Source organism: Theobroma cacao, chromosome 10 (assembly GCF_000208745.1).
Source record: "Theobroma cacao cultivar B97-61/B2 chromosome 10, Criollo_cocoa_genome_V2, whole genome shotgun sequence".
NCBI lineage: Eukaryota > Viridiplantae > Streptophyta > Magnoliopsida > Malvales > Malvaceae > Theobroma > Theobroma cacao.
In genome coordinates this window covers 15,405,766-15,426,882 of record NC_030859.1, presented here as the reverse complement: position 1 = coordinate 15,426,882, position 21,117 = coordinate 15,405,766, and the positions used below count along the sequence as shown (strand labels likewise).

The 21,117-nt window shown below is 33.5% G+C and overlaps 3 protein-coding genes across 5 annotated transcripts; 1 reads left to right on the top strand and 2 right to left on the bottom strand.

The window, feature by feature from the left end:
* On the top strand, positions 2,296–6,486 carry LOC18586868. Of its 2 annotated transcripts, none has more exons than XM_018128725.1 (2): positions 2,296–2,456; positions 5,502–6,486. In XM_018128725.1, exons 1-2 carry the CDS (start codon positions 2,322–2,324, stop codon positions 5,847–5,849), a joined length of 483 nt encoding a protein of 160 aa, XP_017984214.1. In that variant the 5' UTR covers positions 2,296–2,321; the 3' UTR covers positions 5,850–6,486. The 2 variants fall into 2 exon arrangements, 1 of the variants encoding a protein (XP_017984214.1); XR_001929683.1 differs by lacking the exon at positions 2,296–2,456 and adding an exon at positions 3,034–3,447.
* LOC18586867 (geranylgeranyl transferase type-2 subunit beta 1) lies at positions 7,321–10,393 on the bottom strand. The gene is made up of 9 exons (XM_007010440.2): positions 10,079–10,393; positions 9,781–9,834; positions 9,541–9,691; positions 9,296–9,412; positions 9,022–9,088; positions 8,784–8,932; positions 8,477–8,610; positions 8,207–8,381; positions 7,321–7,578 (listed from the first exon to the last, which is right to left on the bottom strand). Exons 2-9 carry the CDS (start codon positions 9,832–9,834, stop codon positions 7,478–7,480), a joined length of 948 nt encoding a protein of 315 aa, XP_007010502.2. The 5' UTR covers positions 10,079–10,393; the 3' UTR covers positions 7,321–7,477.
* LOC18586864 (7-methylguanosine phosphate-specific 5'-nucleotidase A) lies at positions 13,338–20,740 on the bottom strand. Of its 2 annotated transcripts, XM_007010436.2 has the most exons (10): positions 20,619–20,740; positions 20,390–20,534; positions 20,126–20,186; positions 19,901–20,033; positions 19,589–19,712; positions 17,570–17,626; positions 17,351–17,447; positions 16,645–16,852; positions 14,035–14,095; positions 13,338–13,618 (listed from the first exon to the last, which is right to left on the bottom strand). In XM_007010436.2, exons 1-10 carry the CDS (start codon positions 20,735–20,737, stop codon positions 13,556–13,558), a joined length of 1,068 nt encoding a protein of 355 aa, XP_007010498.2. In that variant the 5' UTR covers positions 20,738–20,740; the 3' UTR covers positions 13,338–13,555. The 2 variants fall into 2 exon arrangements, with proteins under 2 accessions (XP_007010498.2, XP_017985193.1); XM_018129704.1 differs by having other exon boundaries at positions 20,390–20,740.

The following is a 21,117-nucleotide window of genomic DNA, read 5'->3' as shown; positions in this document are numbered from 1 at the left end:
GACACTGGGAGTGGAAGGCTGGCAATCGAGACTCTTGTTCCTCAAATATTTTTAGCTCCATTTCCAGAAAGCCACGCTAAAAGGTAAGCTACCCCACCGTCTTGTCACCCATTTCATGATTTTCCACCCCTTTATTTCCTTTGATTGCTTTCTTTCTTTTCTTTGTTTTTTTGAATATTCATTCTTGATTTTCTTTGTGTAGTTCAATTTGCAAAGTAAAGATTGTTTGTAACATGGTTTTGATAGGATAATTATTGTTCTTATTTTTTTATGTAGCAGGTGATCATCTTTATTTAATTTTTGTTTTTCTTAGTTTGTAGTTCCCAAATGTGTTTTAATGGAATCCTGTCATTGGGTTCTTGTAACTCAGGCACTGGTGAAACAGAAAAAGAAAATAAAAGATGAAGAGGCCTTCAGCATATGGTGATCCCAATGTGAACCCATATGCTACTTCTGAAATGCAGCACATGTCTGCTCAGAGAATAGTGCAACACAATGCTGCAATGAACAATTTTTCTGTTGAGAAAGATGCAAAATTGAGGTTTTCCAGAGTAGATGGTCAATGGCAACGGAATAGAGATGCACCAAAACTACATGATCAAATGCCCTCTCATGCCTTCAACCAAGGCAAGTACTAGCACTTTTTGTTGTATATTTTAATTCATATTACTACACTTGTTTTGGACTTTATGGCTGTGGATTGTGTTGTTTTCGTATTTATTGTCATTTTGTGTTAGAGCTAATAGGAATTGCTGAATATTTAAGAATATTTGAAAGGATTGAAAATTCTACTGGCAATATTAATCTGGTTGCTAAGAATTTCATTCACTTGGCTCACAAGTTTTTACTCGCTTGTTCTTTTTGTCTTGTGACCGGAATTTATTGACTCTGTGTTTAGCATTTTGTTCCCCTGCATCCTTTTTTTCCAGTTCTTGTTTCTTTGCTGTTAAAGCATCTGTTGTGTACTTCCCAAGTCTAAGGGTGTGCTTCCTTCACATTTTGGTATTAAAGTATTGAAAATTACCACACACACAGAGAGAGAGAGAGAGAGAGAGAGAGAAATCGCTTAATTATAACACGAAAGAGTGGGTATGATAATATGATGAAGAGCAGGTGTGCCATATGAGAAGCTAGAATGGGTGCATCCATGGTGTGCACATATCATAGGCTTTCGTTTTGCTGTTGAATTGAATAGGTATGCAAGGATGAAGTCATCAGTCCATTGAGGGCTATCAGTTAAAATTATGATTTATGGGAATATGAGTTATTTCAAAAGTTTAGGTAATCAATGCAGGGTGACACATGACGTCAAAGTTTCATTTTATTCTATTCAGAACAAGAGACGGAACTTCTTGAAACTTTAGAGGTCTTATCTTTTAGTTCTGCCCTTCGTTAATTGCTTTGAGAGCTGAGATTAATGTCCTTTATTGAATTTTTTACTGGTTGAACTTAAATGTTTTTTAATTCTCTTTGACAAGTCATATGTTAAATGGGTAGTTGATTCATGTTACCTGGTGAAGCCTACTTTGTTGCCTCCTTTGGTCTCTTTCCTAACTTGTCTTTTCAATGAAATTCATACAGAGAGAAAAGGGGATGTGAACAAGAACAGATAACAAAATTGGTATGCCAACCCTGTGACTTTCTGAGATGTGTTTCAGTTTTTGCCAGCTTTGAATACAAAGTGATGGCAGTCAAGGAACAGCCTGCATCAAAACTTTATCACCACAAAAAGAGTGAACTCTCTTGCTAGAGTATAATGCCTTTGACTATTATCTAGTTACTAGTTTACTTTATTTACCAAGGGAATCAATTATTTGTTTATTTATTCAGAAAGAGCAGGCCCATTTTTGGGATTACATCTGCCTCATTTAAAGGAGCAGGTACAGGGATGGGAACATAGAGCCTTAATGGCTGTCTTGGGTTCTATAGAGCGTTAATGGCTGTCTTGGTTTCTAAGTCTAACCCTTGCTATTGCTATTTACTACTTGTTTCTCAGTTTAATTGGGTGATGGTTGTAAATAAAATCCGGTGTTCCTGGTTGTGTTATTCACCGTCGATGCATCATTAAGTAAAATGGCTTTGAGTCATAGGTTCATACTATATATTTTCATCAAAATGTGCTTTTGTTTTTTCTTTTTCCTTTTCTAGGTAGTTCCTTCTCTAGAGTGGTTTTGCATCTGCATTTTTTTATCTGTTTTAAATATGTTCATTATAATTCAGTGCAAAGGGTCAATACCACAAGATCCTACTATCAAGGGCAGGCATTGGAGTTAGAGAATTCCCCCAATGTAGAAAACAATGCTCAGTCTCAAGAGCAAGACATGGAAATTGGATATGAAGACAACCCATCACCACTGACTTTTGAAGGTTTAGAACGAAAATTCCATGATGAAATTATGCAGTTAGTGAAGGAGCAAAGTGATGCAGAGGACAAAGAAATTGCTAGACACAAGGAGGTCAGTATGTTTTAAAATAATCAGATGGTAATGCTTTCACTATTGTCTTTTCCCCACAAATAAGCCCCAATTTCCTGCACCTAGATCTGTCTAGGGTGAAACACATGGAAGAAAGACCAAAGGTCTCCTCTTTGCTCTCTTTTTACCCCTTTGAGCAGAGTTGTAGGGCAAACAATTGCTAATATGATCTATATAATCGTTAAATGAGATAGAATACAACATGATATTTACCTGTATGTAGTCTGTTACTATTTGCTAGTATGATGCAATGGTGTAGTCGTCATTAAGTTGCATGTCTTTCTTCTCCTCTCTTGTGTTTAGACATGTTTTTCTGAGCATGAAGAATGAAGCTATATTCTTACTGAACATTGTAATTTTCTTGAGAAAGTTATTTTATTTTGTGTATATATTAAGTTTTAAGTGCTTTATATGCATATCAGTTTAGTGTGGGTGTTGTAATGGCCTTATATTCTGGTTGGGCCAGTTAAAGTATCCAATAGGTCCCTGTTTATAATTACTTTTTTATGGTAAAAAAATCGAACAAGAGAAAATTATTTCGTTCATAAAAAAAAAAAAAAAGGAAACAAACTAAGGGAGAGATAATGGGAAGATTCTGGGTTTGGGTGAAAGAAAGAAGGAGAAACAGATGGACCAGAGGAAAGGAAGAGAAAGTGAGAAGGCGACTGGTCTGCTCAGTACAAGACAGATCAGAGTCAATCTGCCTGGTGTTACTCCTTTCTTTCCTCTTTTCCCTCTTGCCCATCTGGAAACATCCAAAATCAGAATTCTAGACTTATACCCATCTCATGCAAGATGAACCTGAAAAGGTTGATTTTGATTAACTTGAGGACGATGAAACTACAAGTGAGGTGAATGACAAAAAACTTTTGTGCGTAGAATTGTGAAGAAAGATTGGATGGCCAAATGCGTCATGCTACATTGCAAAATGTGAGTTGAAGGTGACTTGGTCCGTCCCAATACAAACAAGCAAGTATGAGAATCATACCCTGGCTTGATTGTTTCACATAGTTGGATTTTTATTTTCATTTTGAGTTAATGTGCCTCTGCACCACTTGGTTCTTTTTTTTCTTTCTCTTGAAAGAATTTCTTTGATGGCTTGCCTGAAGCTTAGCTTGGATGGTTTTCCAGACCTTCAAACTTGGTCAACTGAATTGAAGTTAGAGAGTCTTGTCCAATCATTTCTCCTTCTTTCTCTCACCCAAATTCTGGTTCCTCCCATTTTCTCTCTTTGTTTTTTCTTTAATTTTTCTTTGTTTTTATTTTTTTTATTTTTCTTGAATGAAATGAAAAAAAAAAACTTATTGCTAATTTGTTCTTTTTAAGTTTTTCACCATTTAAAATTATTTAAATAAATAGATTAATGCCACATCAGATTGCCATGTAAGCTTAAAAATAGGATGTCATGAATTTAGCAGAATCTTTCTAACAATGTTTACAATTTTACAAAAGTGCACATTTCATAGAATTATGAGATCTTAATTTCCAAAATAGAAGGGACTAAAGTGCACATTCAGATACTATCCAGGGATCAATTGGTTACTTTAACCAGCTGAGCCTCTTCACTAGGTTGGATGCCGAAAGAAGAAAAAAACATATATTTGGCATACTCTTGAGGGTTGGTATTTGGAGCTTGAGAATTTAGGCATAGATCGCTACCAGTAGACCCACAATGACATGTAAACATAACTGTGCTTGGGTTGATCTGCTCTTTCTGCTGGGTCATAAGCTGAACTTACTGAAGATATCCTAACTTATACCATGGGTTTCCGGTGCCAAAGGGAGCCTAATATCTTTCAGTTGCTTGATGTGAGAAAAGATTGAATGGTCACACGAAGTAGTAGGTGTTCCAAGGGGGAAGGTTAATGCTTCTAGGAAAGATTTGGTCAAGGCTGTCGCTTTCATTATTTTCTTTTCTCTGTAGGGTACCTATAGATGTTACATAAAGATTTTTTATGGGTGCTAGGAGAAGCATCCTTATACTATTTAGTTGCTTGGATGCAGTTTATTCTCCCCATTCTATGTCATCAGGTTTTGTTGGTAGGTGGATACGGCAATTTTCTTTCAAAGGGAAGAACATTTAGAGATAAGTTATAGGGTTGAAACATGGACTGGGCAAAGCAATTGGTCGGCTCTTGTGGTTAACAATTACTGTTAATTTGTATTATGGAAATGAATTGGATTGCAATATGAGTACTTTCTTAGCTGTATTATTTCATGATATAGGAGATGCAATGTTGTCTTCGGGGGGGGGGGGGGGGGGGGTTTTATGTCTTGTAATTGAGACGCTCTCACAATGTTACATGGTATTGCAGATGACAAGAAAGCGCAAGTGTCCGATTGTAAGGTGGACTTAGAATTTTCTGAGGACAGTTAACTATTGGCAAATTGATATCACATTTGATTTTTCTGATATACTTAGCAGTGCAATAGTTAAGAGGAAGTTGGAGGGTTCTTTAGGTTGGACTGCATTATGACCAGAAAGTGAGGTCCTGCACTATAGCAAGAGCTAGTATCAGGTCTTAACGGGTAAGTTAGGGAGATAGTCTTCCTTGTTAGGAAATTTAGTGCTCCAGAGCCTGGCCAGAGTAGCTTTTTTGTTTGGATAGTTAGTCTTCAGAGAACTCTTCATGTTGTAAAAAAGATAATTTTATGTTGAATCGGCGTCTTTTAATGCTTGAACCTTTTTTATTTGTTTATGTGCAATTCACGATATTATACCAGGCTAGCAGTTAAGACCTACCATTCCAGTATACCTTCTCTCATTTTCCTTTTCAATAAATTTTTAGTTGTCAAAATAGACACAACCTGGAGAACGCAGTCTCACATACTCAGGACTCAGAGCACCTTTTGCCACTAACTGTGTTTGTTTTATCGGATGGTATGTAGTTTATTTTAATTATGAAAATTTGTTGTTCGTGCTATCTATTTGATACCAGTAATAATTAGTTATGAGATTTTTAATCCTTTTGCATGATTTGTTTTAAATGCAAAGCATTAATGCTTCAGTTTATTTTGCAACTGCAGAAAATAATGGAGATCAATACTAGGTACCAAGAAAAACTATCAGCACTTAGAGCTCAACATGCCAATCGAAGAGAGGAAGTCCTCCTCAAGGAATTACAAACTCGTTTACATCAATACCAGCAAGCTGGAATCAGCTCTCATCCAAATTCTGGCTTGCAAGATGCTCGTGGCTATGGTGGCACAGCGGTTGCAGCTGCTGCTGGAGAAACTCGTGGTTATACAACTGGTCAGTTTGACTCATACAGAGACCAATCTCGATTTAATGCTGGCCAAACGACGCAAGGATCTGAGGCAAGGGTTCCATACCCAGAAGGCCATTTCAACCACACTAGTGCCCAGTATTTCTAACCAGAGTTCAAACCTACTTTTGGTCGCATCATCAGCACACCGCCATGCAATTTTCGTCCCCTTCTCAAAGATCCTTTTTCCGTCAATCTTCTGTGCTTGTGTCCGTTGTCTGGTAATATCATGATCTAATTGCCATTGAAAACCCTGCAAATTGCTGGTTCAAGCTTTGGTTGTAAATATGGATGGTTGTTGCTTTGAAGCTCCAATTTGTCCCAAGTACAACTTGCAACAGGTCAATAGCAAAGCAAAGACGATAAAATGGAGATTGTCTGAAAGTGAGGAGATGTTGACTTCAATCAGTTACTACTAGGCATTCTTTTTCCTCCCTTCTATACTAAAATAATTGGGTACATGTCAACTTTCCTAAAAGGCTTTTAGTTGGGCTTATTTTCCAGCACATTTTTCCTTCTTCATGTGGTTCTTGCATCTTTTCTCACATGATGATAGATGGCTACAAAAGGTGAAGGATACAAAGGCCCATAGGAGAATCAAGTCTTAACAGTATCTCATTCAGAGCATGGCATAGTTGTCAGGGTTAGACCTTGAGCTGTAACTGTTCCTAAAACCTTTTTCTTTTCTTAATTTTTCTCGCAATTATGACCATCATAAGTGGTAAGATAGGAGTGACTAGTTAATATCTAAAATTATAAATGTCTCTAAAATTTAAACAATTAAATAGAAAAAGATAATTAATATTTCAATTATATATATTTAAAATTTTATAAATATTAATCAATAAATGATTAAATACTATTAGAATTAAGAAAAATATTTTTTTAATAGAAGTCATGAAATGCAATTAAAATTTTTATTCACAGATTGATTAAATCTTATTAATATTTGACTTAAATACCAAAAAAGTCTCTAAACTTACTTAAATTTATTGTCTAAACCTTGTTTTTCTTTTTATTGCAAACAATGAAGCCTCTAAACATCTATTTTACCTATTTATTAATATTAACTCTTGTCCAACATTGAATATAAATCACCACTGGACAAATGAGTCGCACAACAAAAATCTCATATTTAACAAAAGTCATCCTATACAACTAAAATTCTTCTATATTTACAAATCCGATAAAATTTACTAATATTAATAATTAAAAATATTTAAAATGATAACTTTAAAAAATTAATAAACAAATATAACTACTTTCATAAATCAAAAATTTTTTCAACCATGAAAGAAGGGTATGTGCTTGAAGAAAGGCTTAGCTTAGAGAACCAAAGGAAAAACAGAACAGAGAAAGAACAAGAAGTTATGTTTTTATCAGAACATAGGATTTGCATATTTTCATTCATTGATAAGTGATATATCTATGAGAGTACAATACTTTGATTTGAGCTTATACATTGCTTTACACATAACACAACTTGCATTAAGCTTAAACATGTCTTAGCTGACATTCAACACCATCACAAGTTAACTGTCATAATTATCAAATATAGATAAAGATTTACATGCCATGCATGGGAGAACAAATACTGATAAGGTTTTATTGAAGATTAAAATATCAGAAAATTCAACACAGCATGGCAATCTGAACTTTTTAAGCACTCGGAAAATGAATGTGTGGTGTCATGGTACAAAAACATGGAACAAAGCAAAGCAATGCCATTTAAATGTGTCAATTATCTGCTGAAAAAAATATTCTGTTTACGACATCAACAGGTAATGCGTAAGCTGGATCAATAGCTTTCAATCCTGGATACTCAAGAAGTGAAAGTCCTACAACAATAACAAACAAGAATAGAGTTATGCATGCAGAATTCACAAAAATAGTAAAGCCATAACCATGAATCTGGTAGAATACTGGTATATAAGCAAACAACCAAAGTACAGTCTGAAAGAGCAGAATGTGAAGAGTTCACTACATAATAGCAACAAAGCCCAATTAAAACAATTAAGAAAATGACTACCATTCAACTACAGGTTAACATGACTGTGTGTGCACGGGGCGGGGTTTGGGGCGGGGTGGTCTGAACCATTGTTCATGGCATGATTATGTATGACACTCCTTACAGCATAGACACCCTCTAGGGGACCTGGTTTGAAATTATAAATGACACTCCTTACAGCCTAGATGCCCTCTAGCGGGCGGGGGGGGGGGGGTTGGGGATGGTGTGGACATCGCATTGTTATGTAGGACACTCCTTAATGCCTCAACACATCAATACCGTTAAAAAAAAAAAAAAGCCAACAGAAAAACTAATAGAAAAACATGTTTTTCAATGGCATAAATTCCAAGTCTACAACAGATTCCTGTATGACCTGTAAATATGGGAATATGGGAAAATTGTAAAAATCTGAAGGCAGCTATGCAAGTTAGGAAAAGCAAAAAGAAGTCATTAGATACCAGCAACTCCAAAATATGTATGGAAGACGTCCACAGCATCATCTGGTCTATCTGAAATTCCACCATTTTCTACATCCTGACAGTCCAAGATGAACTTAAAAAGTTTTCCCTTGTCAATCCAGTGAACTCTGTCAATCATGATCAAGCTAGAAAGAACCCACCATGAGTAGCAAACCTAAAAGGATACAACCACATGACAGTGAGAAGGGGCCATAAGAATATTACTGCAGAAAACAATTTTTTTGTCTACAATTTAAGAGAAATACCCACATCAGGAAGTTTCTCAGGGCGGCCATTAAGACCACCAGATTTAACTTGTCTCTCACATAACCACCACCCAAGAAGGTCCTTGTCAACATGATGCAGAGATCCCGTTATAGCAAGAGCACCCACACAACAGAAAACTGCAGTCATTATGCACAGAGTAAAAGGTTTCAACAAAGATTTTCATTCTTAATACAGTGCTTTACTATAACCTCATGGGTAAATGAAACTAAAATCAAGAAATTAGCAATCTTCACTAAGCAATATGCAACTAAAAATGTACAAATACATACGGCCAATGGTATTAACATACTTTGCCCTGCATGAGACTCGCCACCAGGTGTGCATCCAAAGCCACCATCCAGGTTTTTGCAACTCACAATGTAATTAACAGCTTTCTCCACATTGATTTTATCCAGACGACGTAATATTGAAAGACAACATATGGCAATATAAGAGAACCTAAACCAAGAAAATCAATTTGGTCTACAAATAATGAATCAAAAGGAAAGAGACGCAGATATAACATATGATCCAAGAAGAGCACATACCGTGTGTCCACCTCACCCCACATATCTCCTGAAAAGGATCCATCTTCATTTTGCAGCCCAGTTATATCTAACTTGGTGATTTAAGTAAAGCAAGAAGTACATGAAGGCACTTTATATTTTAACAGCCAACAGTGACGAGTCAACTAAATTGGAAATAAAATCAATTAAAGTTATGCAAACTATTTTAAAGCAGCTCCAAAAGATGGATGATCATAATAGAAACTCTTTAGTAAAAGAGAGAACAATGTCATCCCAAGAATATATGAAAGGATACAAGTTGCAACTTTGTCAATGTCAAGAACATCTAGCTTGTTGAAAAGGGCCAGCACTTGCACAGCACTGACAGTATACAGTATATGCGGGTCATGCCCAATATTACCAGCAAAACCACCTGTATAAGAAAGCATCATCAAACTTGTTTTATTTTATGACCCAATTATCTTAAATCTAGATTTCTTTTAACTTATCAACAATACTAGTAATAATTAAACAATAAAAAAACTAAGCTTTAAGATATACCGGATTCATGTTGGCATTTCATTATCCATGAAATAACTTCATCTGCATTGACAGTATCAAGCTTCCTTAGAAGATCCAAGGTTGTTAATCCCCAATATGCCCCATTCAGTCTTAGATGGTCCATCACCACCGATTCAAAACTATCCTTTCTCTAACAATAATCAACCCCGAAATAATCAACTTGAGATGTTGAACTTATATAAAACTGTAAAATAAAAAGTTAGTGAGTTTGAAACCTACCTTTTCAACAGCTAAAATGTACTCAACATGTTTTTCAACTGCCAGTTCTCCCATCTGCCATCCATTTTTCAGATCAATTTAGCTAAATATGTTAAGGGTATGCAAATACAGAAATTAAAAATAATAAAACAATGAAATGAAGTGGGAAGTTAGCAAAGATTAGCAGAAAGCTTGTAGGCAAGATTATTTATTTAAATTTAGCAAAGATTATTTATTTTTCAGATCAAGAAAGAAACACGAATGCATGATGAAAACAAACAAAACTAAAATTAAATGAGAATTATTGAATTACAATTACCTGATTGAATGGATTATTAGAGAGAGAGAGAGACAGAAGGTGGGTGATACGGATAGGATAGATTTCGAGGTATTTATAAAGTTTTTAGAGTGAAGGAGACAACGGTGGCTAGGCTTTTTTAGAAAGAGAGGAAACTGGCGGCAGAAGGAAGGGGAAGAGAAGAAAAGAGGAAAGGGAAAGAAAGAGGGAACCGCTGCCGGAAAGGCCCAGGCCGGCGAAGGCGACGGCGCCGGAGACCAAGTTAGGGAGAGAGGTTTTAGAGAAAGAGGTTGGCCGCTCGGGTCAGTGGCAGAAGAAGAAGAAGAGAGGAAAAATGATGAAAAGAGAATGGGGCTGTCTGCGAGGCTTATAAGAAAAACAAAACCACGTCGTTTTATGGATAAAAGGAGAAGAAAAAGAAGAGGTGGGTCGGGTTCACCCAAGCCCAACCCACTGATATATGAATTTAAATTTATGAAATTACTTTAAAAAGGGAATAAGAATAAAAAATCGACCAACTTTTTTTATAAGTAATAAAAAATGAAACAATTAATTGAATAAAGTCAATAATAACTTATCAAAATTATTGGGGATCTCAAAATTATTTTCACAAGGTGAATTAATTCTAAATACTTTATAAAGGCTTAAGATAAAAAAATAGTAATTAAAATTAAAGATAATTTACAAAATTCCTCATTAAAATTAAAAAAAAGTTAATAAAAGTAATTAATATTTATTTTATTTTGAATTCTAATAAAATATTCATTTTATTTTAACTATTTTATCATATAAATTATGAAACTTATGAATAATTATTTTCAATATATTACATTTTCTTAATTTTAATTTTATTTTGTTATTAGAATTATCGTAATTAACAAAATGTGATTATATTAATATTAGTAAACATTAAGATATAAAAAATAAAATGTTTTCAAAAATTAAAAATTATTTAAACAAAAATTTTTACCCAATAAGAAATTGGAAAATATTTTTAAAATTTCAATATTTTAAAACAACTATCTTTAATTTATTAGTAGTACTATTACTTATAGCATTTTCAAATTTAAAATTACTCTTTTTTTGTTATTTTTATTTTTATTTATAATATTATGTAATTTAAAATTATTTTTTATAAAAAAATCAATACCTAAGCAAAGTGAGAGTGTCACAAATCCCACATCAGTATTGTTGCATAATTGGGTGAATTAGAATATCATGAATCCCACATCAGTAAGAGATGGGTGTGGGTCTTAGATATATAAACATGGGTCTTGAACTAGCTATCAGACATGTTTTTTGGGTTGAAAATATGAGTTCATAATTTATAGGCTTGCTTAAGTTTTATTTTTAGAGTTTAAGATCGCATAGGGTTAGGTTTAAGTTTCAATCCGTGACAAGTAGTATCAGAATAGACTCGGATCTTCACTTATGTAGGAGCGATGAAGGGCCTCCATGAGAGATACAATGATTAAAGGCCGCAAGAGATTAGGCTTAAGTTTCAGCTCGTGACAAGTGGTATAAAAGCAAGCCTGGCCAATGAGAGATACAAGGGTTGAAGTATACCTAAACTAGTATAAAAGTCCCTCGGTAAAGAGCCAGTGCAATGGGGGTGTTACACAATTGAGTGAGTAAAATGTTACGGATCCCACATCAGTACCATTATACAATTGGATAGAGTAAAATGTCATGGATCATATATCAATAAGAGATGGGGTGGATCTTAAGTATATAAACATGAGTCTTCCATCACCTATCAGACATATTTTTTTGGTTGAGAACGTAGGTCCGTAATTTATAAGTTTACTTAAGTTATATTTTAAACGTTTAAAGCCGCACAAGGTTAGACTTAAATTCCAACACAGTATGACTTTAAGGTTTTGTTTGGTCAAATTAAAAAATAAAAAATATATACATTTGATATTCATGTTTTTATTGCTTAAAATAGTATATTTTGAATGCTAACAAAAAAGGATGTCAATTGTACTTGTTATTTTTTAAGTACTTTTAACATGAACTTGATTATTTGATAAATACTCGAATCTTGTAAATATCCAATTAAAATTTTGAATTGTTATTCGAACCGTATCAGAGTATCTTAGACACTATCCATAGATACTCGATTAAAGTAAATTTAAAATAATATATATATTATTTATTAATGAAAAATAAATTAATTAATTAAAATTAGTTCATAAAAATAAATTAAAGTTTAATATCATATTTATAACAATTAATGAATTTTAATCAGTATTATATTAATTATAAAGAATTTATAAATAAAAATAATATGTATAAAACTAAAATATAATATTAAAAATCATTATTTGTAATCGAATTCAGATAATGAATATCTAAAATTGTTATCCAAACTCATGATAGATAATAGTTTTACAATGCAAATCTGATTAAAAAATGCTTTAATCTTACTTAATCAAGTTGGATAATGTAGAGTATCGGATTAAAAAGTATCGGTGAACGATTCTATTAACAAAGATAATTCAGTTATTGCTCTATTATTTATATTGAACTCAATTTCATTCATTTTTAAATTTTATTATTATAATTATAGTGAGATAAAAGTTTATAATCACAAGTTCATGCAACAAAAATTGAATATTGATTTCTAGTTTTTAAGTGTATTCTAATAATATACTTTTTACAAATTAAGAAAAATATGTCAATTTTAATAAAAGAAAACATTAATAGAGTTGTTGCGATAAGTGCAATCCCATACATTAGCAAGAATTCCTTTCTTTCTCCGCTCCCGGATTGACTTTTTCACATGTAAAAACTAAAAAAAAAAAAAATGTAATACTTGTAAAAACCCTTGAATTATTAAAAAAAAAGTAAATAAAATTTTATTTTTTATTATATTCAATTAAATTCTTATACTTTTATTAGATGAAATAAACCCTTATTATTAAAAATGAATTAATTATTATCAATCAAAATACTAATTGTCATTTTATGTCCACATAAAGCTAACATTACATTGAGATGGTAAAAATGTCGTATGACCACATTATCATCATTATGACATGTCAGTATATCACGTCTGTTCTATATTTTATAAAATGACAAGTTACATTTTGACAAATAACAATTATCAAACATTAATCATAAAGGCTTATGTAGCTTAAAACAAAAATAAAAAGACTTGATTGAATATAATAAAAAAATTTATTTAAAATTTTTTTGAATAATATAAAGATTTTTTTAAGTGATATGCCAAGAAAAATCCTTTCTTTCTCCCATCTCCCACCCATCACTATTGTGGTGCTTGAAATACTCTTCCATGGAGTAAATGAATATGTTATAGGAAAGTAGTGATCACCAAAAAGTTAATCAAATTGTTCTAGTAGATGTCTTGAGCTAGGGCTAAGCTTGAGAATAATGAAGTTGACATGTCAAAGTCTTTATAGGACTCAATTTTGGATACATCCAAATCTTCAATCAAGAGATGAGCCAAATAATAGCACATCCAATGCCAATCAATCAACACTCAACAGAACACAGCTCAGTTGCAAGCTTCACCACGCCCCACATTGGTGTGTCATTCTGCAAAAATAGTAACATGACCAGCAATTAGCAATTGAGTTGCTACCTGCCCCTCCCCAAAAAAAAACTTTTCTCATTCCTCAACAGAAAGACATCGGACTCTAGAATTTACTTGCAGACAGTGGTTTCGGACTTGACTACAGGAAGGGACCAGCTAGATCACACGAGGACAAAGCCTTATGTGCAACATACTAGTGCTGCCAAGACAGATTGATCTCTCTCCAAAAACTCACAAAAATACTCTTTCATGTTTGATTTTACTGAGGAAAACATACCCAAATTGTTAATGTAGCAATCCAGTGTTATGTATGAGTGGGACTAGCTCCTTAGGCTCTTATAACAAGCAGGTTTAGAACTCAAATAATAAGAGAGAGAGACACAGCAGGGGGGATGCAACCTAATAATATTTGACTTACCAAGTAAACAATGTCAAAGGAATTGCGGTAGCTCTCAAGATTCTTCTCAATGTTGTCATTCCTGAAATGCATTTGATATATAAATTCTTACCAAGAATGTAATCAAAATTGTTGTTGAAGACAAAGTAGAATCAGAGCAACAATGAGAACAGAAGGCAGGAAAACAAATGGTAGTGACACTGACAATGTCTCACAAGTCACAACTAAATAACATGGCAGCACAAACAACTGGTATCAGTTTTTCTTCTGATGCAGATTTTTTTGCAGCAAATTAGGATGAAATGTTTCCAGTTGTCTGATTGTAGCAATGACAAGACTCGACACCCAGACAATTTCATAATGACTTTCTTTCAATCTAGCTAGGAGGTCATGAACAGGGATACCTTTGGGGTCGGAGAATTTTGATAGGACCAATTGTTTTGCAGAAAGTCTAACTGCACATTCATTACCGTCATCCCAAGAAGAGTGGGCTCCTAAACCTCATAGACTTTTAACTGATAAGTCTTGTGGATAGTGGTATATAAGCTTACTGCAAAAAGTTTTTAGTGAAGAGATTGAAGGAAGCAGTAGTAGTTGTAGGCCTTTACCAAAATGTTTTTGTGGAGGGAAACCAAATTCTTGGTGCAGCCTTAATTGCTAAAGAAGCAGTGGATAAAATGAAAAAGTAGGTAACAAAAAGGTAACTTGCATGTTTGATATGGGAAAAACTTATGATGGTATGTTGGATTGGGACTTTCTTCTCTTGTTCATGGAGTTGGGCTTTACGGATGGATAATGATATCGGATCTGCAGATGCATTTTGATCACAAAGCAGTAATTGCGAATCTGGGGGAGGGGGTGGGGTGGGCCTTCTGGTTATTTTCATTTTTCCAGAGGTTTGCAGCGAGGCTGACCCCTTATCCCCTCTTTTATTCATCTTACTATTGGAAGGACTCAGTAAATTGTTGCTTAGGGCCTTGGAGACCAGGCTTATAAATGGCTTGAAAGAGGGACAAAGGGAAACTAGCTTCATGATTTTGTATCTCCTCTTTGCTTATGAAATGATCATTTTCTCGTGGGGCAAAGGTTTACACAAGTTGCAGTGACACATTTAGTTGAGTGGGGCATGGGGCAAATGACCCGGCTAACTTCAAAAATTCTAATATATATGGTTCAATACAAACTTTTAATATGTCAAAGACATAATATGCTATAAACTATTATTCATACACATGTATACATATGTATACATAATACATAAAATATACATCTATGTATATAATACATATACAAGGAGAAATCAAGTTATACTAGTCTAAAACAAAATAATGTGCTATAAAATATTATACATACAATACATACAATACATACGTACACATATATATATTTATATATGTCCATATCACACTGACCGAGAATATTGTCTTTTTCAATATATATTTAATGGCCGAAATTTTATTTTTATCAAAAAATATTTAGACATTTTCAAATAAATACATACATACATACATGTATATACATATATATGTATATCTATGTCCATATCACACTGACAGAGAATACTGTCTTTTTTAATATATATTTAATGATGTAATTTATTGTTATCAAAAAAATAATTAGACATTTTCAAATAAATAAATACATACATAAATATATATATGTTGCATTTTAAAAAAAATCTATATATATGTCCATATGACACTGACTGAGAATACTGTCTTTTTCAATGTATATTTAATGGTAGTAATTTCATTGTTATTAAGAAATAATTAGACATTTTCAATTAACTAGCAATTTGGTATGCATGATCTACATGAATAGAGTATGAAATTAGCAAAAAAAAAAATAAAATCATATAACGATATATGCGATGATGTAAAACTTAATTAGTTTATGACAGTGTAAGTGGATCCGTCCTCCTATTATAAAATTAAAATACATATATATTATGTCAAGCATTTTTTAGTTTATTTGTCTGTAAAGTTAACTTTCAATTTCACCACTATTCACTATGAGTGTAAAGACAGTATCTTATAGATGAAACCATTTCTCTTCTACACTAGGTGCCTTTCCATGCAATGGTTTCCTCAAAAAGCTGCAATTTAGAGAAAGAATGACAATAATTGTTTTCCTCTTCTTTTTCATAGCAAATTTTCTTTGCCATTAATGTGATATTACCTTTGCTTCCTAAGTATGATTGCACAGAAAACCCAAGCACATTTGCATGGGCTTCCCTTTGTTTTTTGTTTATTGTGTATGTGAGGGGGGGTGGGGGGTGGTTGGTTCTTTATCTATAGATCATATTTTACTTAGTAACAGCTTCTTTTATTTTTTTTTTCACAGCACCTAAACATCTTCACAAATATCTTCTTTTACTTCCCTATTGTCAAAACTTTACACTTTAAGTCATCCTTCAAACCTTATGAAACTAGATGCTGAATTTGAAGATCCAGCATCAAGCCAAGCATTCTATCATAAAAAATACAGAAAATAAACCATAATACCATCTAAGCAGTGTTTTCCTATTTTAAGATTTGGTAACATATAGCACTGTACATTTTAACCACCTATCAGAGTAAAGTTCAAAACAGATATACGAGTATGAAGAGCTCACAATAGTGTTTTACTTACAGAAACCCCACAGATATTCGATTCTCATAATTCAAGCCATCAGACATTCCCAAGTCACCAATATGATCACCTAGAAGTAGCACATTAGTCCTCTGCTTCACTGAGGCATTGTCAGTAACTGGTCCATCATTATCACCCAATTGATCATGAAGAGGTGCAGCCATATCAAGAGCATGCTCATTTTTATTCAGGCTGTGAATCAATTTCCCTGTACATAATCGAGTGTGAAGGCAAATCACAATAAAGCAATTATCACGGTTATTAAAAATTATCTGCACCATATTGCAAAAACAACATGCTACATGAATGTACAAGATGACAAGATAGATAGTTTTTCTCAAAATTCAATAAGTATACCAATCAAGTATTCCACACGAATAAAAAAAAAAGAGGATATCTTGCATGATATATGAACCATAACTTAACCCCATAAGACTCTTCCTATAGTTGTCAACTTCATCAAACATGACACCTCCCCTTGCACTGGCATTTGTCAAGACTCAAGTAGATGGAAAAAGCCCAGGTGATAAATGCAAATTAAAGAAATGGCACCAGAAAATGCCAGAGTGAACAAATTAATCGAAAATATAAATCAAAGATATTCTAGAACAAATGGAAAACTACAACATTAGGCAGAGAAGCCAATAACATCTGTTAATGTATTAGCAGCAAAATATCAGCAGAGGACAGTGTAAATAAAGGATACCTTTGAAAGACACAAGGTGACCAGAGTCATCAAACAGCATCCGGTTTGAGACAATCTTAATGTTCATAAAAGATCTGTGAACTTTCTGCCTCAGGACCTGATAAAGTAAAAAAAACAGATACAACAATGCATAAGGTGCAGATTAGACCATAAATCAATGGCTAATAAGCTAATTGTTCTAATAGATGACCACCACAAAGCAAGTTTTGCCTGACTAACCTCCTCAATAATATCTGCAAGCCCTGCTGAAAATATGAGGACTGGGACATCTCTCTCCTGCATGTACCAGAGCAAACTATGAAACTGAGGCAGAAATGGACTAAAAATAACCTAACCTTACAATCAAACACCCACATATATACATTCATACATAGGTATAAAAGAATTTAAGTTTATCAGAAACCTCCCTGTTTCTCCTTTCCATTTCAATTTCTGGACCACTACAAAATGATTTTTAGCAATTTATCTATAAAAATAGATCAGATAGATTAGCAATAATGCCAATTATGAGACAACCATGAAAGAAGAAATTTTATTGATCTCAAATATATAGTTTCAGAACCAGCAATTTAAAACTTTATTATATATACTCTGGCTATTTTCATGTATGAGGCAGAACAGTATTTTCCAATTCCTGCTCCATAGGGTATTTCAATTGTTCTGTTTTCCCAGAATCAGCTTTAGTCATGGTCCATTTGGGGCCTTACTTAGGGCTTTTATATGGTCTTTAGTTTATATCAGTTGAGTAATTTTTCCTAGCTATAATGTTTTTAGAAATCCTAGTCCAAGACAGAGAAGTTAGTGTGCGCCTATCTATATCAGTTTTCCCTAGACTTGGTGGAGTTAAATTTTTAATATGTAAAATTGGAGGGTTTATGGAGAATTTTTGATAGAGTGATTGGTTATCTCTTATCTTCATTGATCTCTTTCTATTGCTATAGTACTTCAAGTCACTATCCACGGCACAAGAACAACATCAATAAACTTGTTTCATTCTAATTCTACTGCTGCCAGAAGATTCCAGCAATCTTGCCATGACATTCCAACCCTCTTTTGAGAAATTGATTCCCAGACCCTAACCCTAATTCCTATCATAAACCTTATAAATCCCTTTTCATGCCTTTCACCATAATCCCTAAGTAGGCAATGGAGACATGGTCCTACATCATTATGTCGATGACACTAAAGAAATATAAAGAAATGGAATTGGCATTCTGATGAACATAATGATATAGAGCCGCTTGATGGATTTCTTGTCATTCTTAAGTGTTATAAAATAGCCCTCAATCCAACACTATCATCCTTATCAATAAACTAGAGCATGTTGCATAATGAACTTTTCAATGCAGTTAAAATATATAACGGAGGTAGCACTGTAACAGCTATGAGTTAAAAAAGAGAAAGGAAATCCTATATAGCTACTTTTTGCAGGAAAATAACTTCTATTTTTCACTTGCTGAGGTCTTTGGTATTTACCAGTTATACCATTAATTGCTATTCACAAAATATTCAAGAGACAGGATGAAGGGATAGGAATGTTGGAGTTGGTAATAATCAGGTACCTTGGAGGGCACTTTTACCATATCAGTGTGATAATGAGTAAGGGAAATTTCAGTGTAATGAAATTATGGATGAGGTCAATATGGCATTCTTAAAGACATGGTTTTCATGGTTCCAAATTTCTCCTCTTAGTTTGCTCCTATTTCTACACTCATTGTCCAGTTCCTTTTTTCTTCCTTCCTTTCCTCTTTTTAGGTTTTGGATTGTAAATTGATGATACTATCTACAGTAATTCTTCATAAGTATGCACAAAAATAATATTTTGAATAAAATATCGCATTAAAATTTGTTGCTCACTGTTTCACACATTCCATGATTCTTAATTTTCTTTTCAAACAAGTATTTGGGAGAGTGTATTTGGATTCGTTTTTTCATAAAACTGTAGAAGTGTGTATAGCCACTAGCCGTCATATAAAAATCAACAAAGATTCACTATACCTATGTATTTAAAAGAGTATAGGGAAATGCATATGAAATTACTATTCTATCTATATAATTTCAATTCACTCCATAATGATGTAACAAAATCATAAATTTAAAGGTATCAATAAAATTTTCAAGAGTATAACCACACAATTTATACTACACTTGAAATCTAAATCCCTTCCTGTCAAATGTGAGATCCCAAATGGAACCTAAAAAGAAAATAACCAAAAAATCATTGAGATAGAGTGGTACCTCTAAAAACTCAAAGAGTTCAACTACACCATCTCTAAAGGCAATATTCGCATTAGCAACAGAGTTCTTTATTGCATCATATGTAAGGCCTCCTTCAATGAGAAGACCATGTGTTTTTCCCCACCTACAAGGAATAGAATCAATAGCATTAGTTACTCAAAACATAACAGAAATCCAGATGATGCAACACTAAGGGTTTTTCATGTCCTAATTTAAATAAACAACGAATAATTCACAAGCAACATGAATGAATCATTCCTATCATTCGCATGCTTATAAGCTACTAAAACAATGGATGATTGAGGAACACACCACTCTTCCATGAGCTTGGTTTTCTCTTCAAGTGGGATTGTTGGAGAGAATTCTAATGGATGATAGTATTGAAGTAATGCTTGTCTCTTGGCATCAAACTCAGGGTTTCCTTGCTGCAAAAGGCCATGACTGCCTATACATGTTATATTAGAGTAAAAAATGAAAACCAAAAATCTGCAGACAGCTTATGATCATAACATAAGGATAGAACCGCGGTGAACCTACTTTGGCCACGCTGCCCATTGATCCAGTACCTCGTCAATGTCGCGTCAAAATCTGCAATCACCTGAGACTCAAATTCTCATATTAAGAACCAAATGAACTCCGTTCAATCGTTGTTTCTGGTAAATAGTTAAAATGTAACACCAATTATAACATAATTAGTTTACATAGACGTAGAATGATTTATTTTTTTCATATTAAAAATTGTATATAACAAAATGAAAACAATCAAGGACATGTAAAACAAGGGAAAGAAATTGAAAGAACCTGGAGTTTAGAAGGGCCGGCATTGCGAATGGCGGCAATCTTGTGGTTGAGTGATAGAGGATCGTTAATGACAGTGAATTTCGCGAGATGATGATCCTCCTCCTTGTCCATTTTGGTCTTGGTATTTTGACTGCAACACCAAACCCTACGAAAGACGATGGCGAAGAGGAAGAACAGAATGAGGGGTGAGAAGAATGAAGGGAGAAAAAGAAATGGGGAGAGGAGTTGCCTTGAATTACGGAAGAAACCGAGTTTGGAGAGGGCACTGCACTCAATGTCGATAATGCTGCTGCTGCTGCTTCGGAGCCGGTAGCTCATTTGAGACTTGAGAGACTGTGAGCTCAGCATTTTTTTTTCTTTTTAAAAATAAATAAATATTAAGTTGAAAAGATTTTTGTCATAAAATATTTAGTATATATTAAAAACAAGGCGAAAATATATAACCCTTAAATTTAAAAACAATGCTAAAATATCTTACCCTTAAGTTTTGTATGAGGTTATACAAAATTTCATTAATTTTTAAAATAGATATTTGTTTTAGAAGAAATATTTTTCCCCAACTTATCACGTGATAAAAATAAAAAATAATTTTATTTTTAATTAAATTTTAAAATTATTATTATATAATTTTAATAATTTATTATTATTAATTTTATAAAAAAATTCTGATCTGAGGAGCATCGGAGCTCCCTTTTCTTGGGGAGCTAGGAAGCACGATAGGTGCCTCC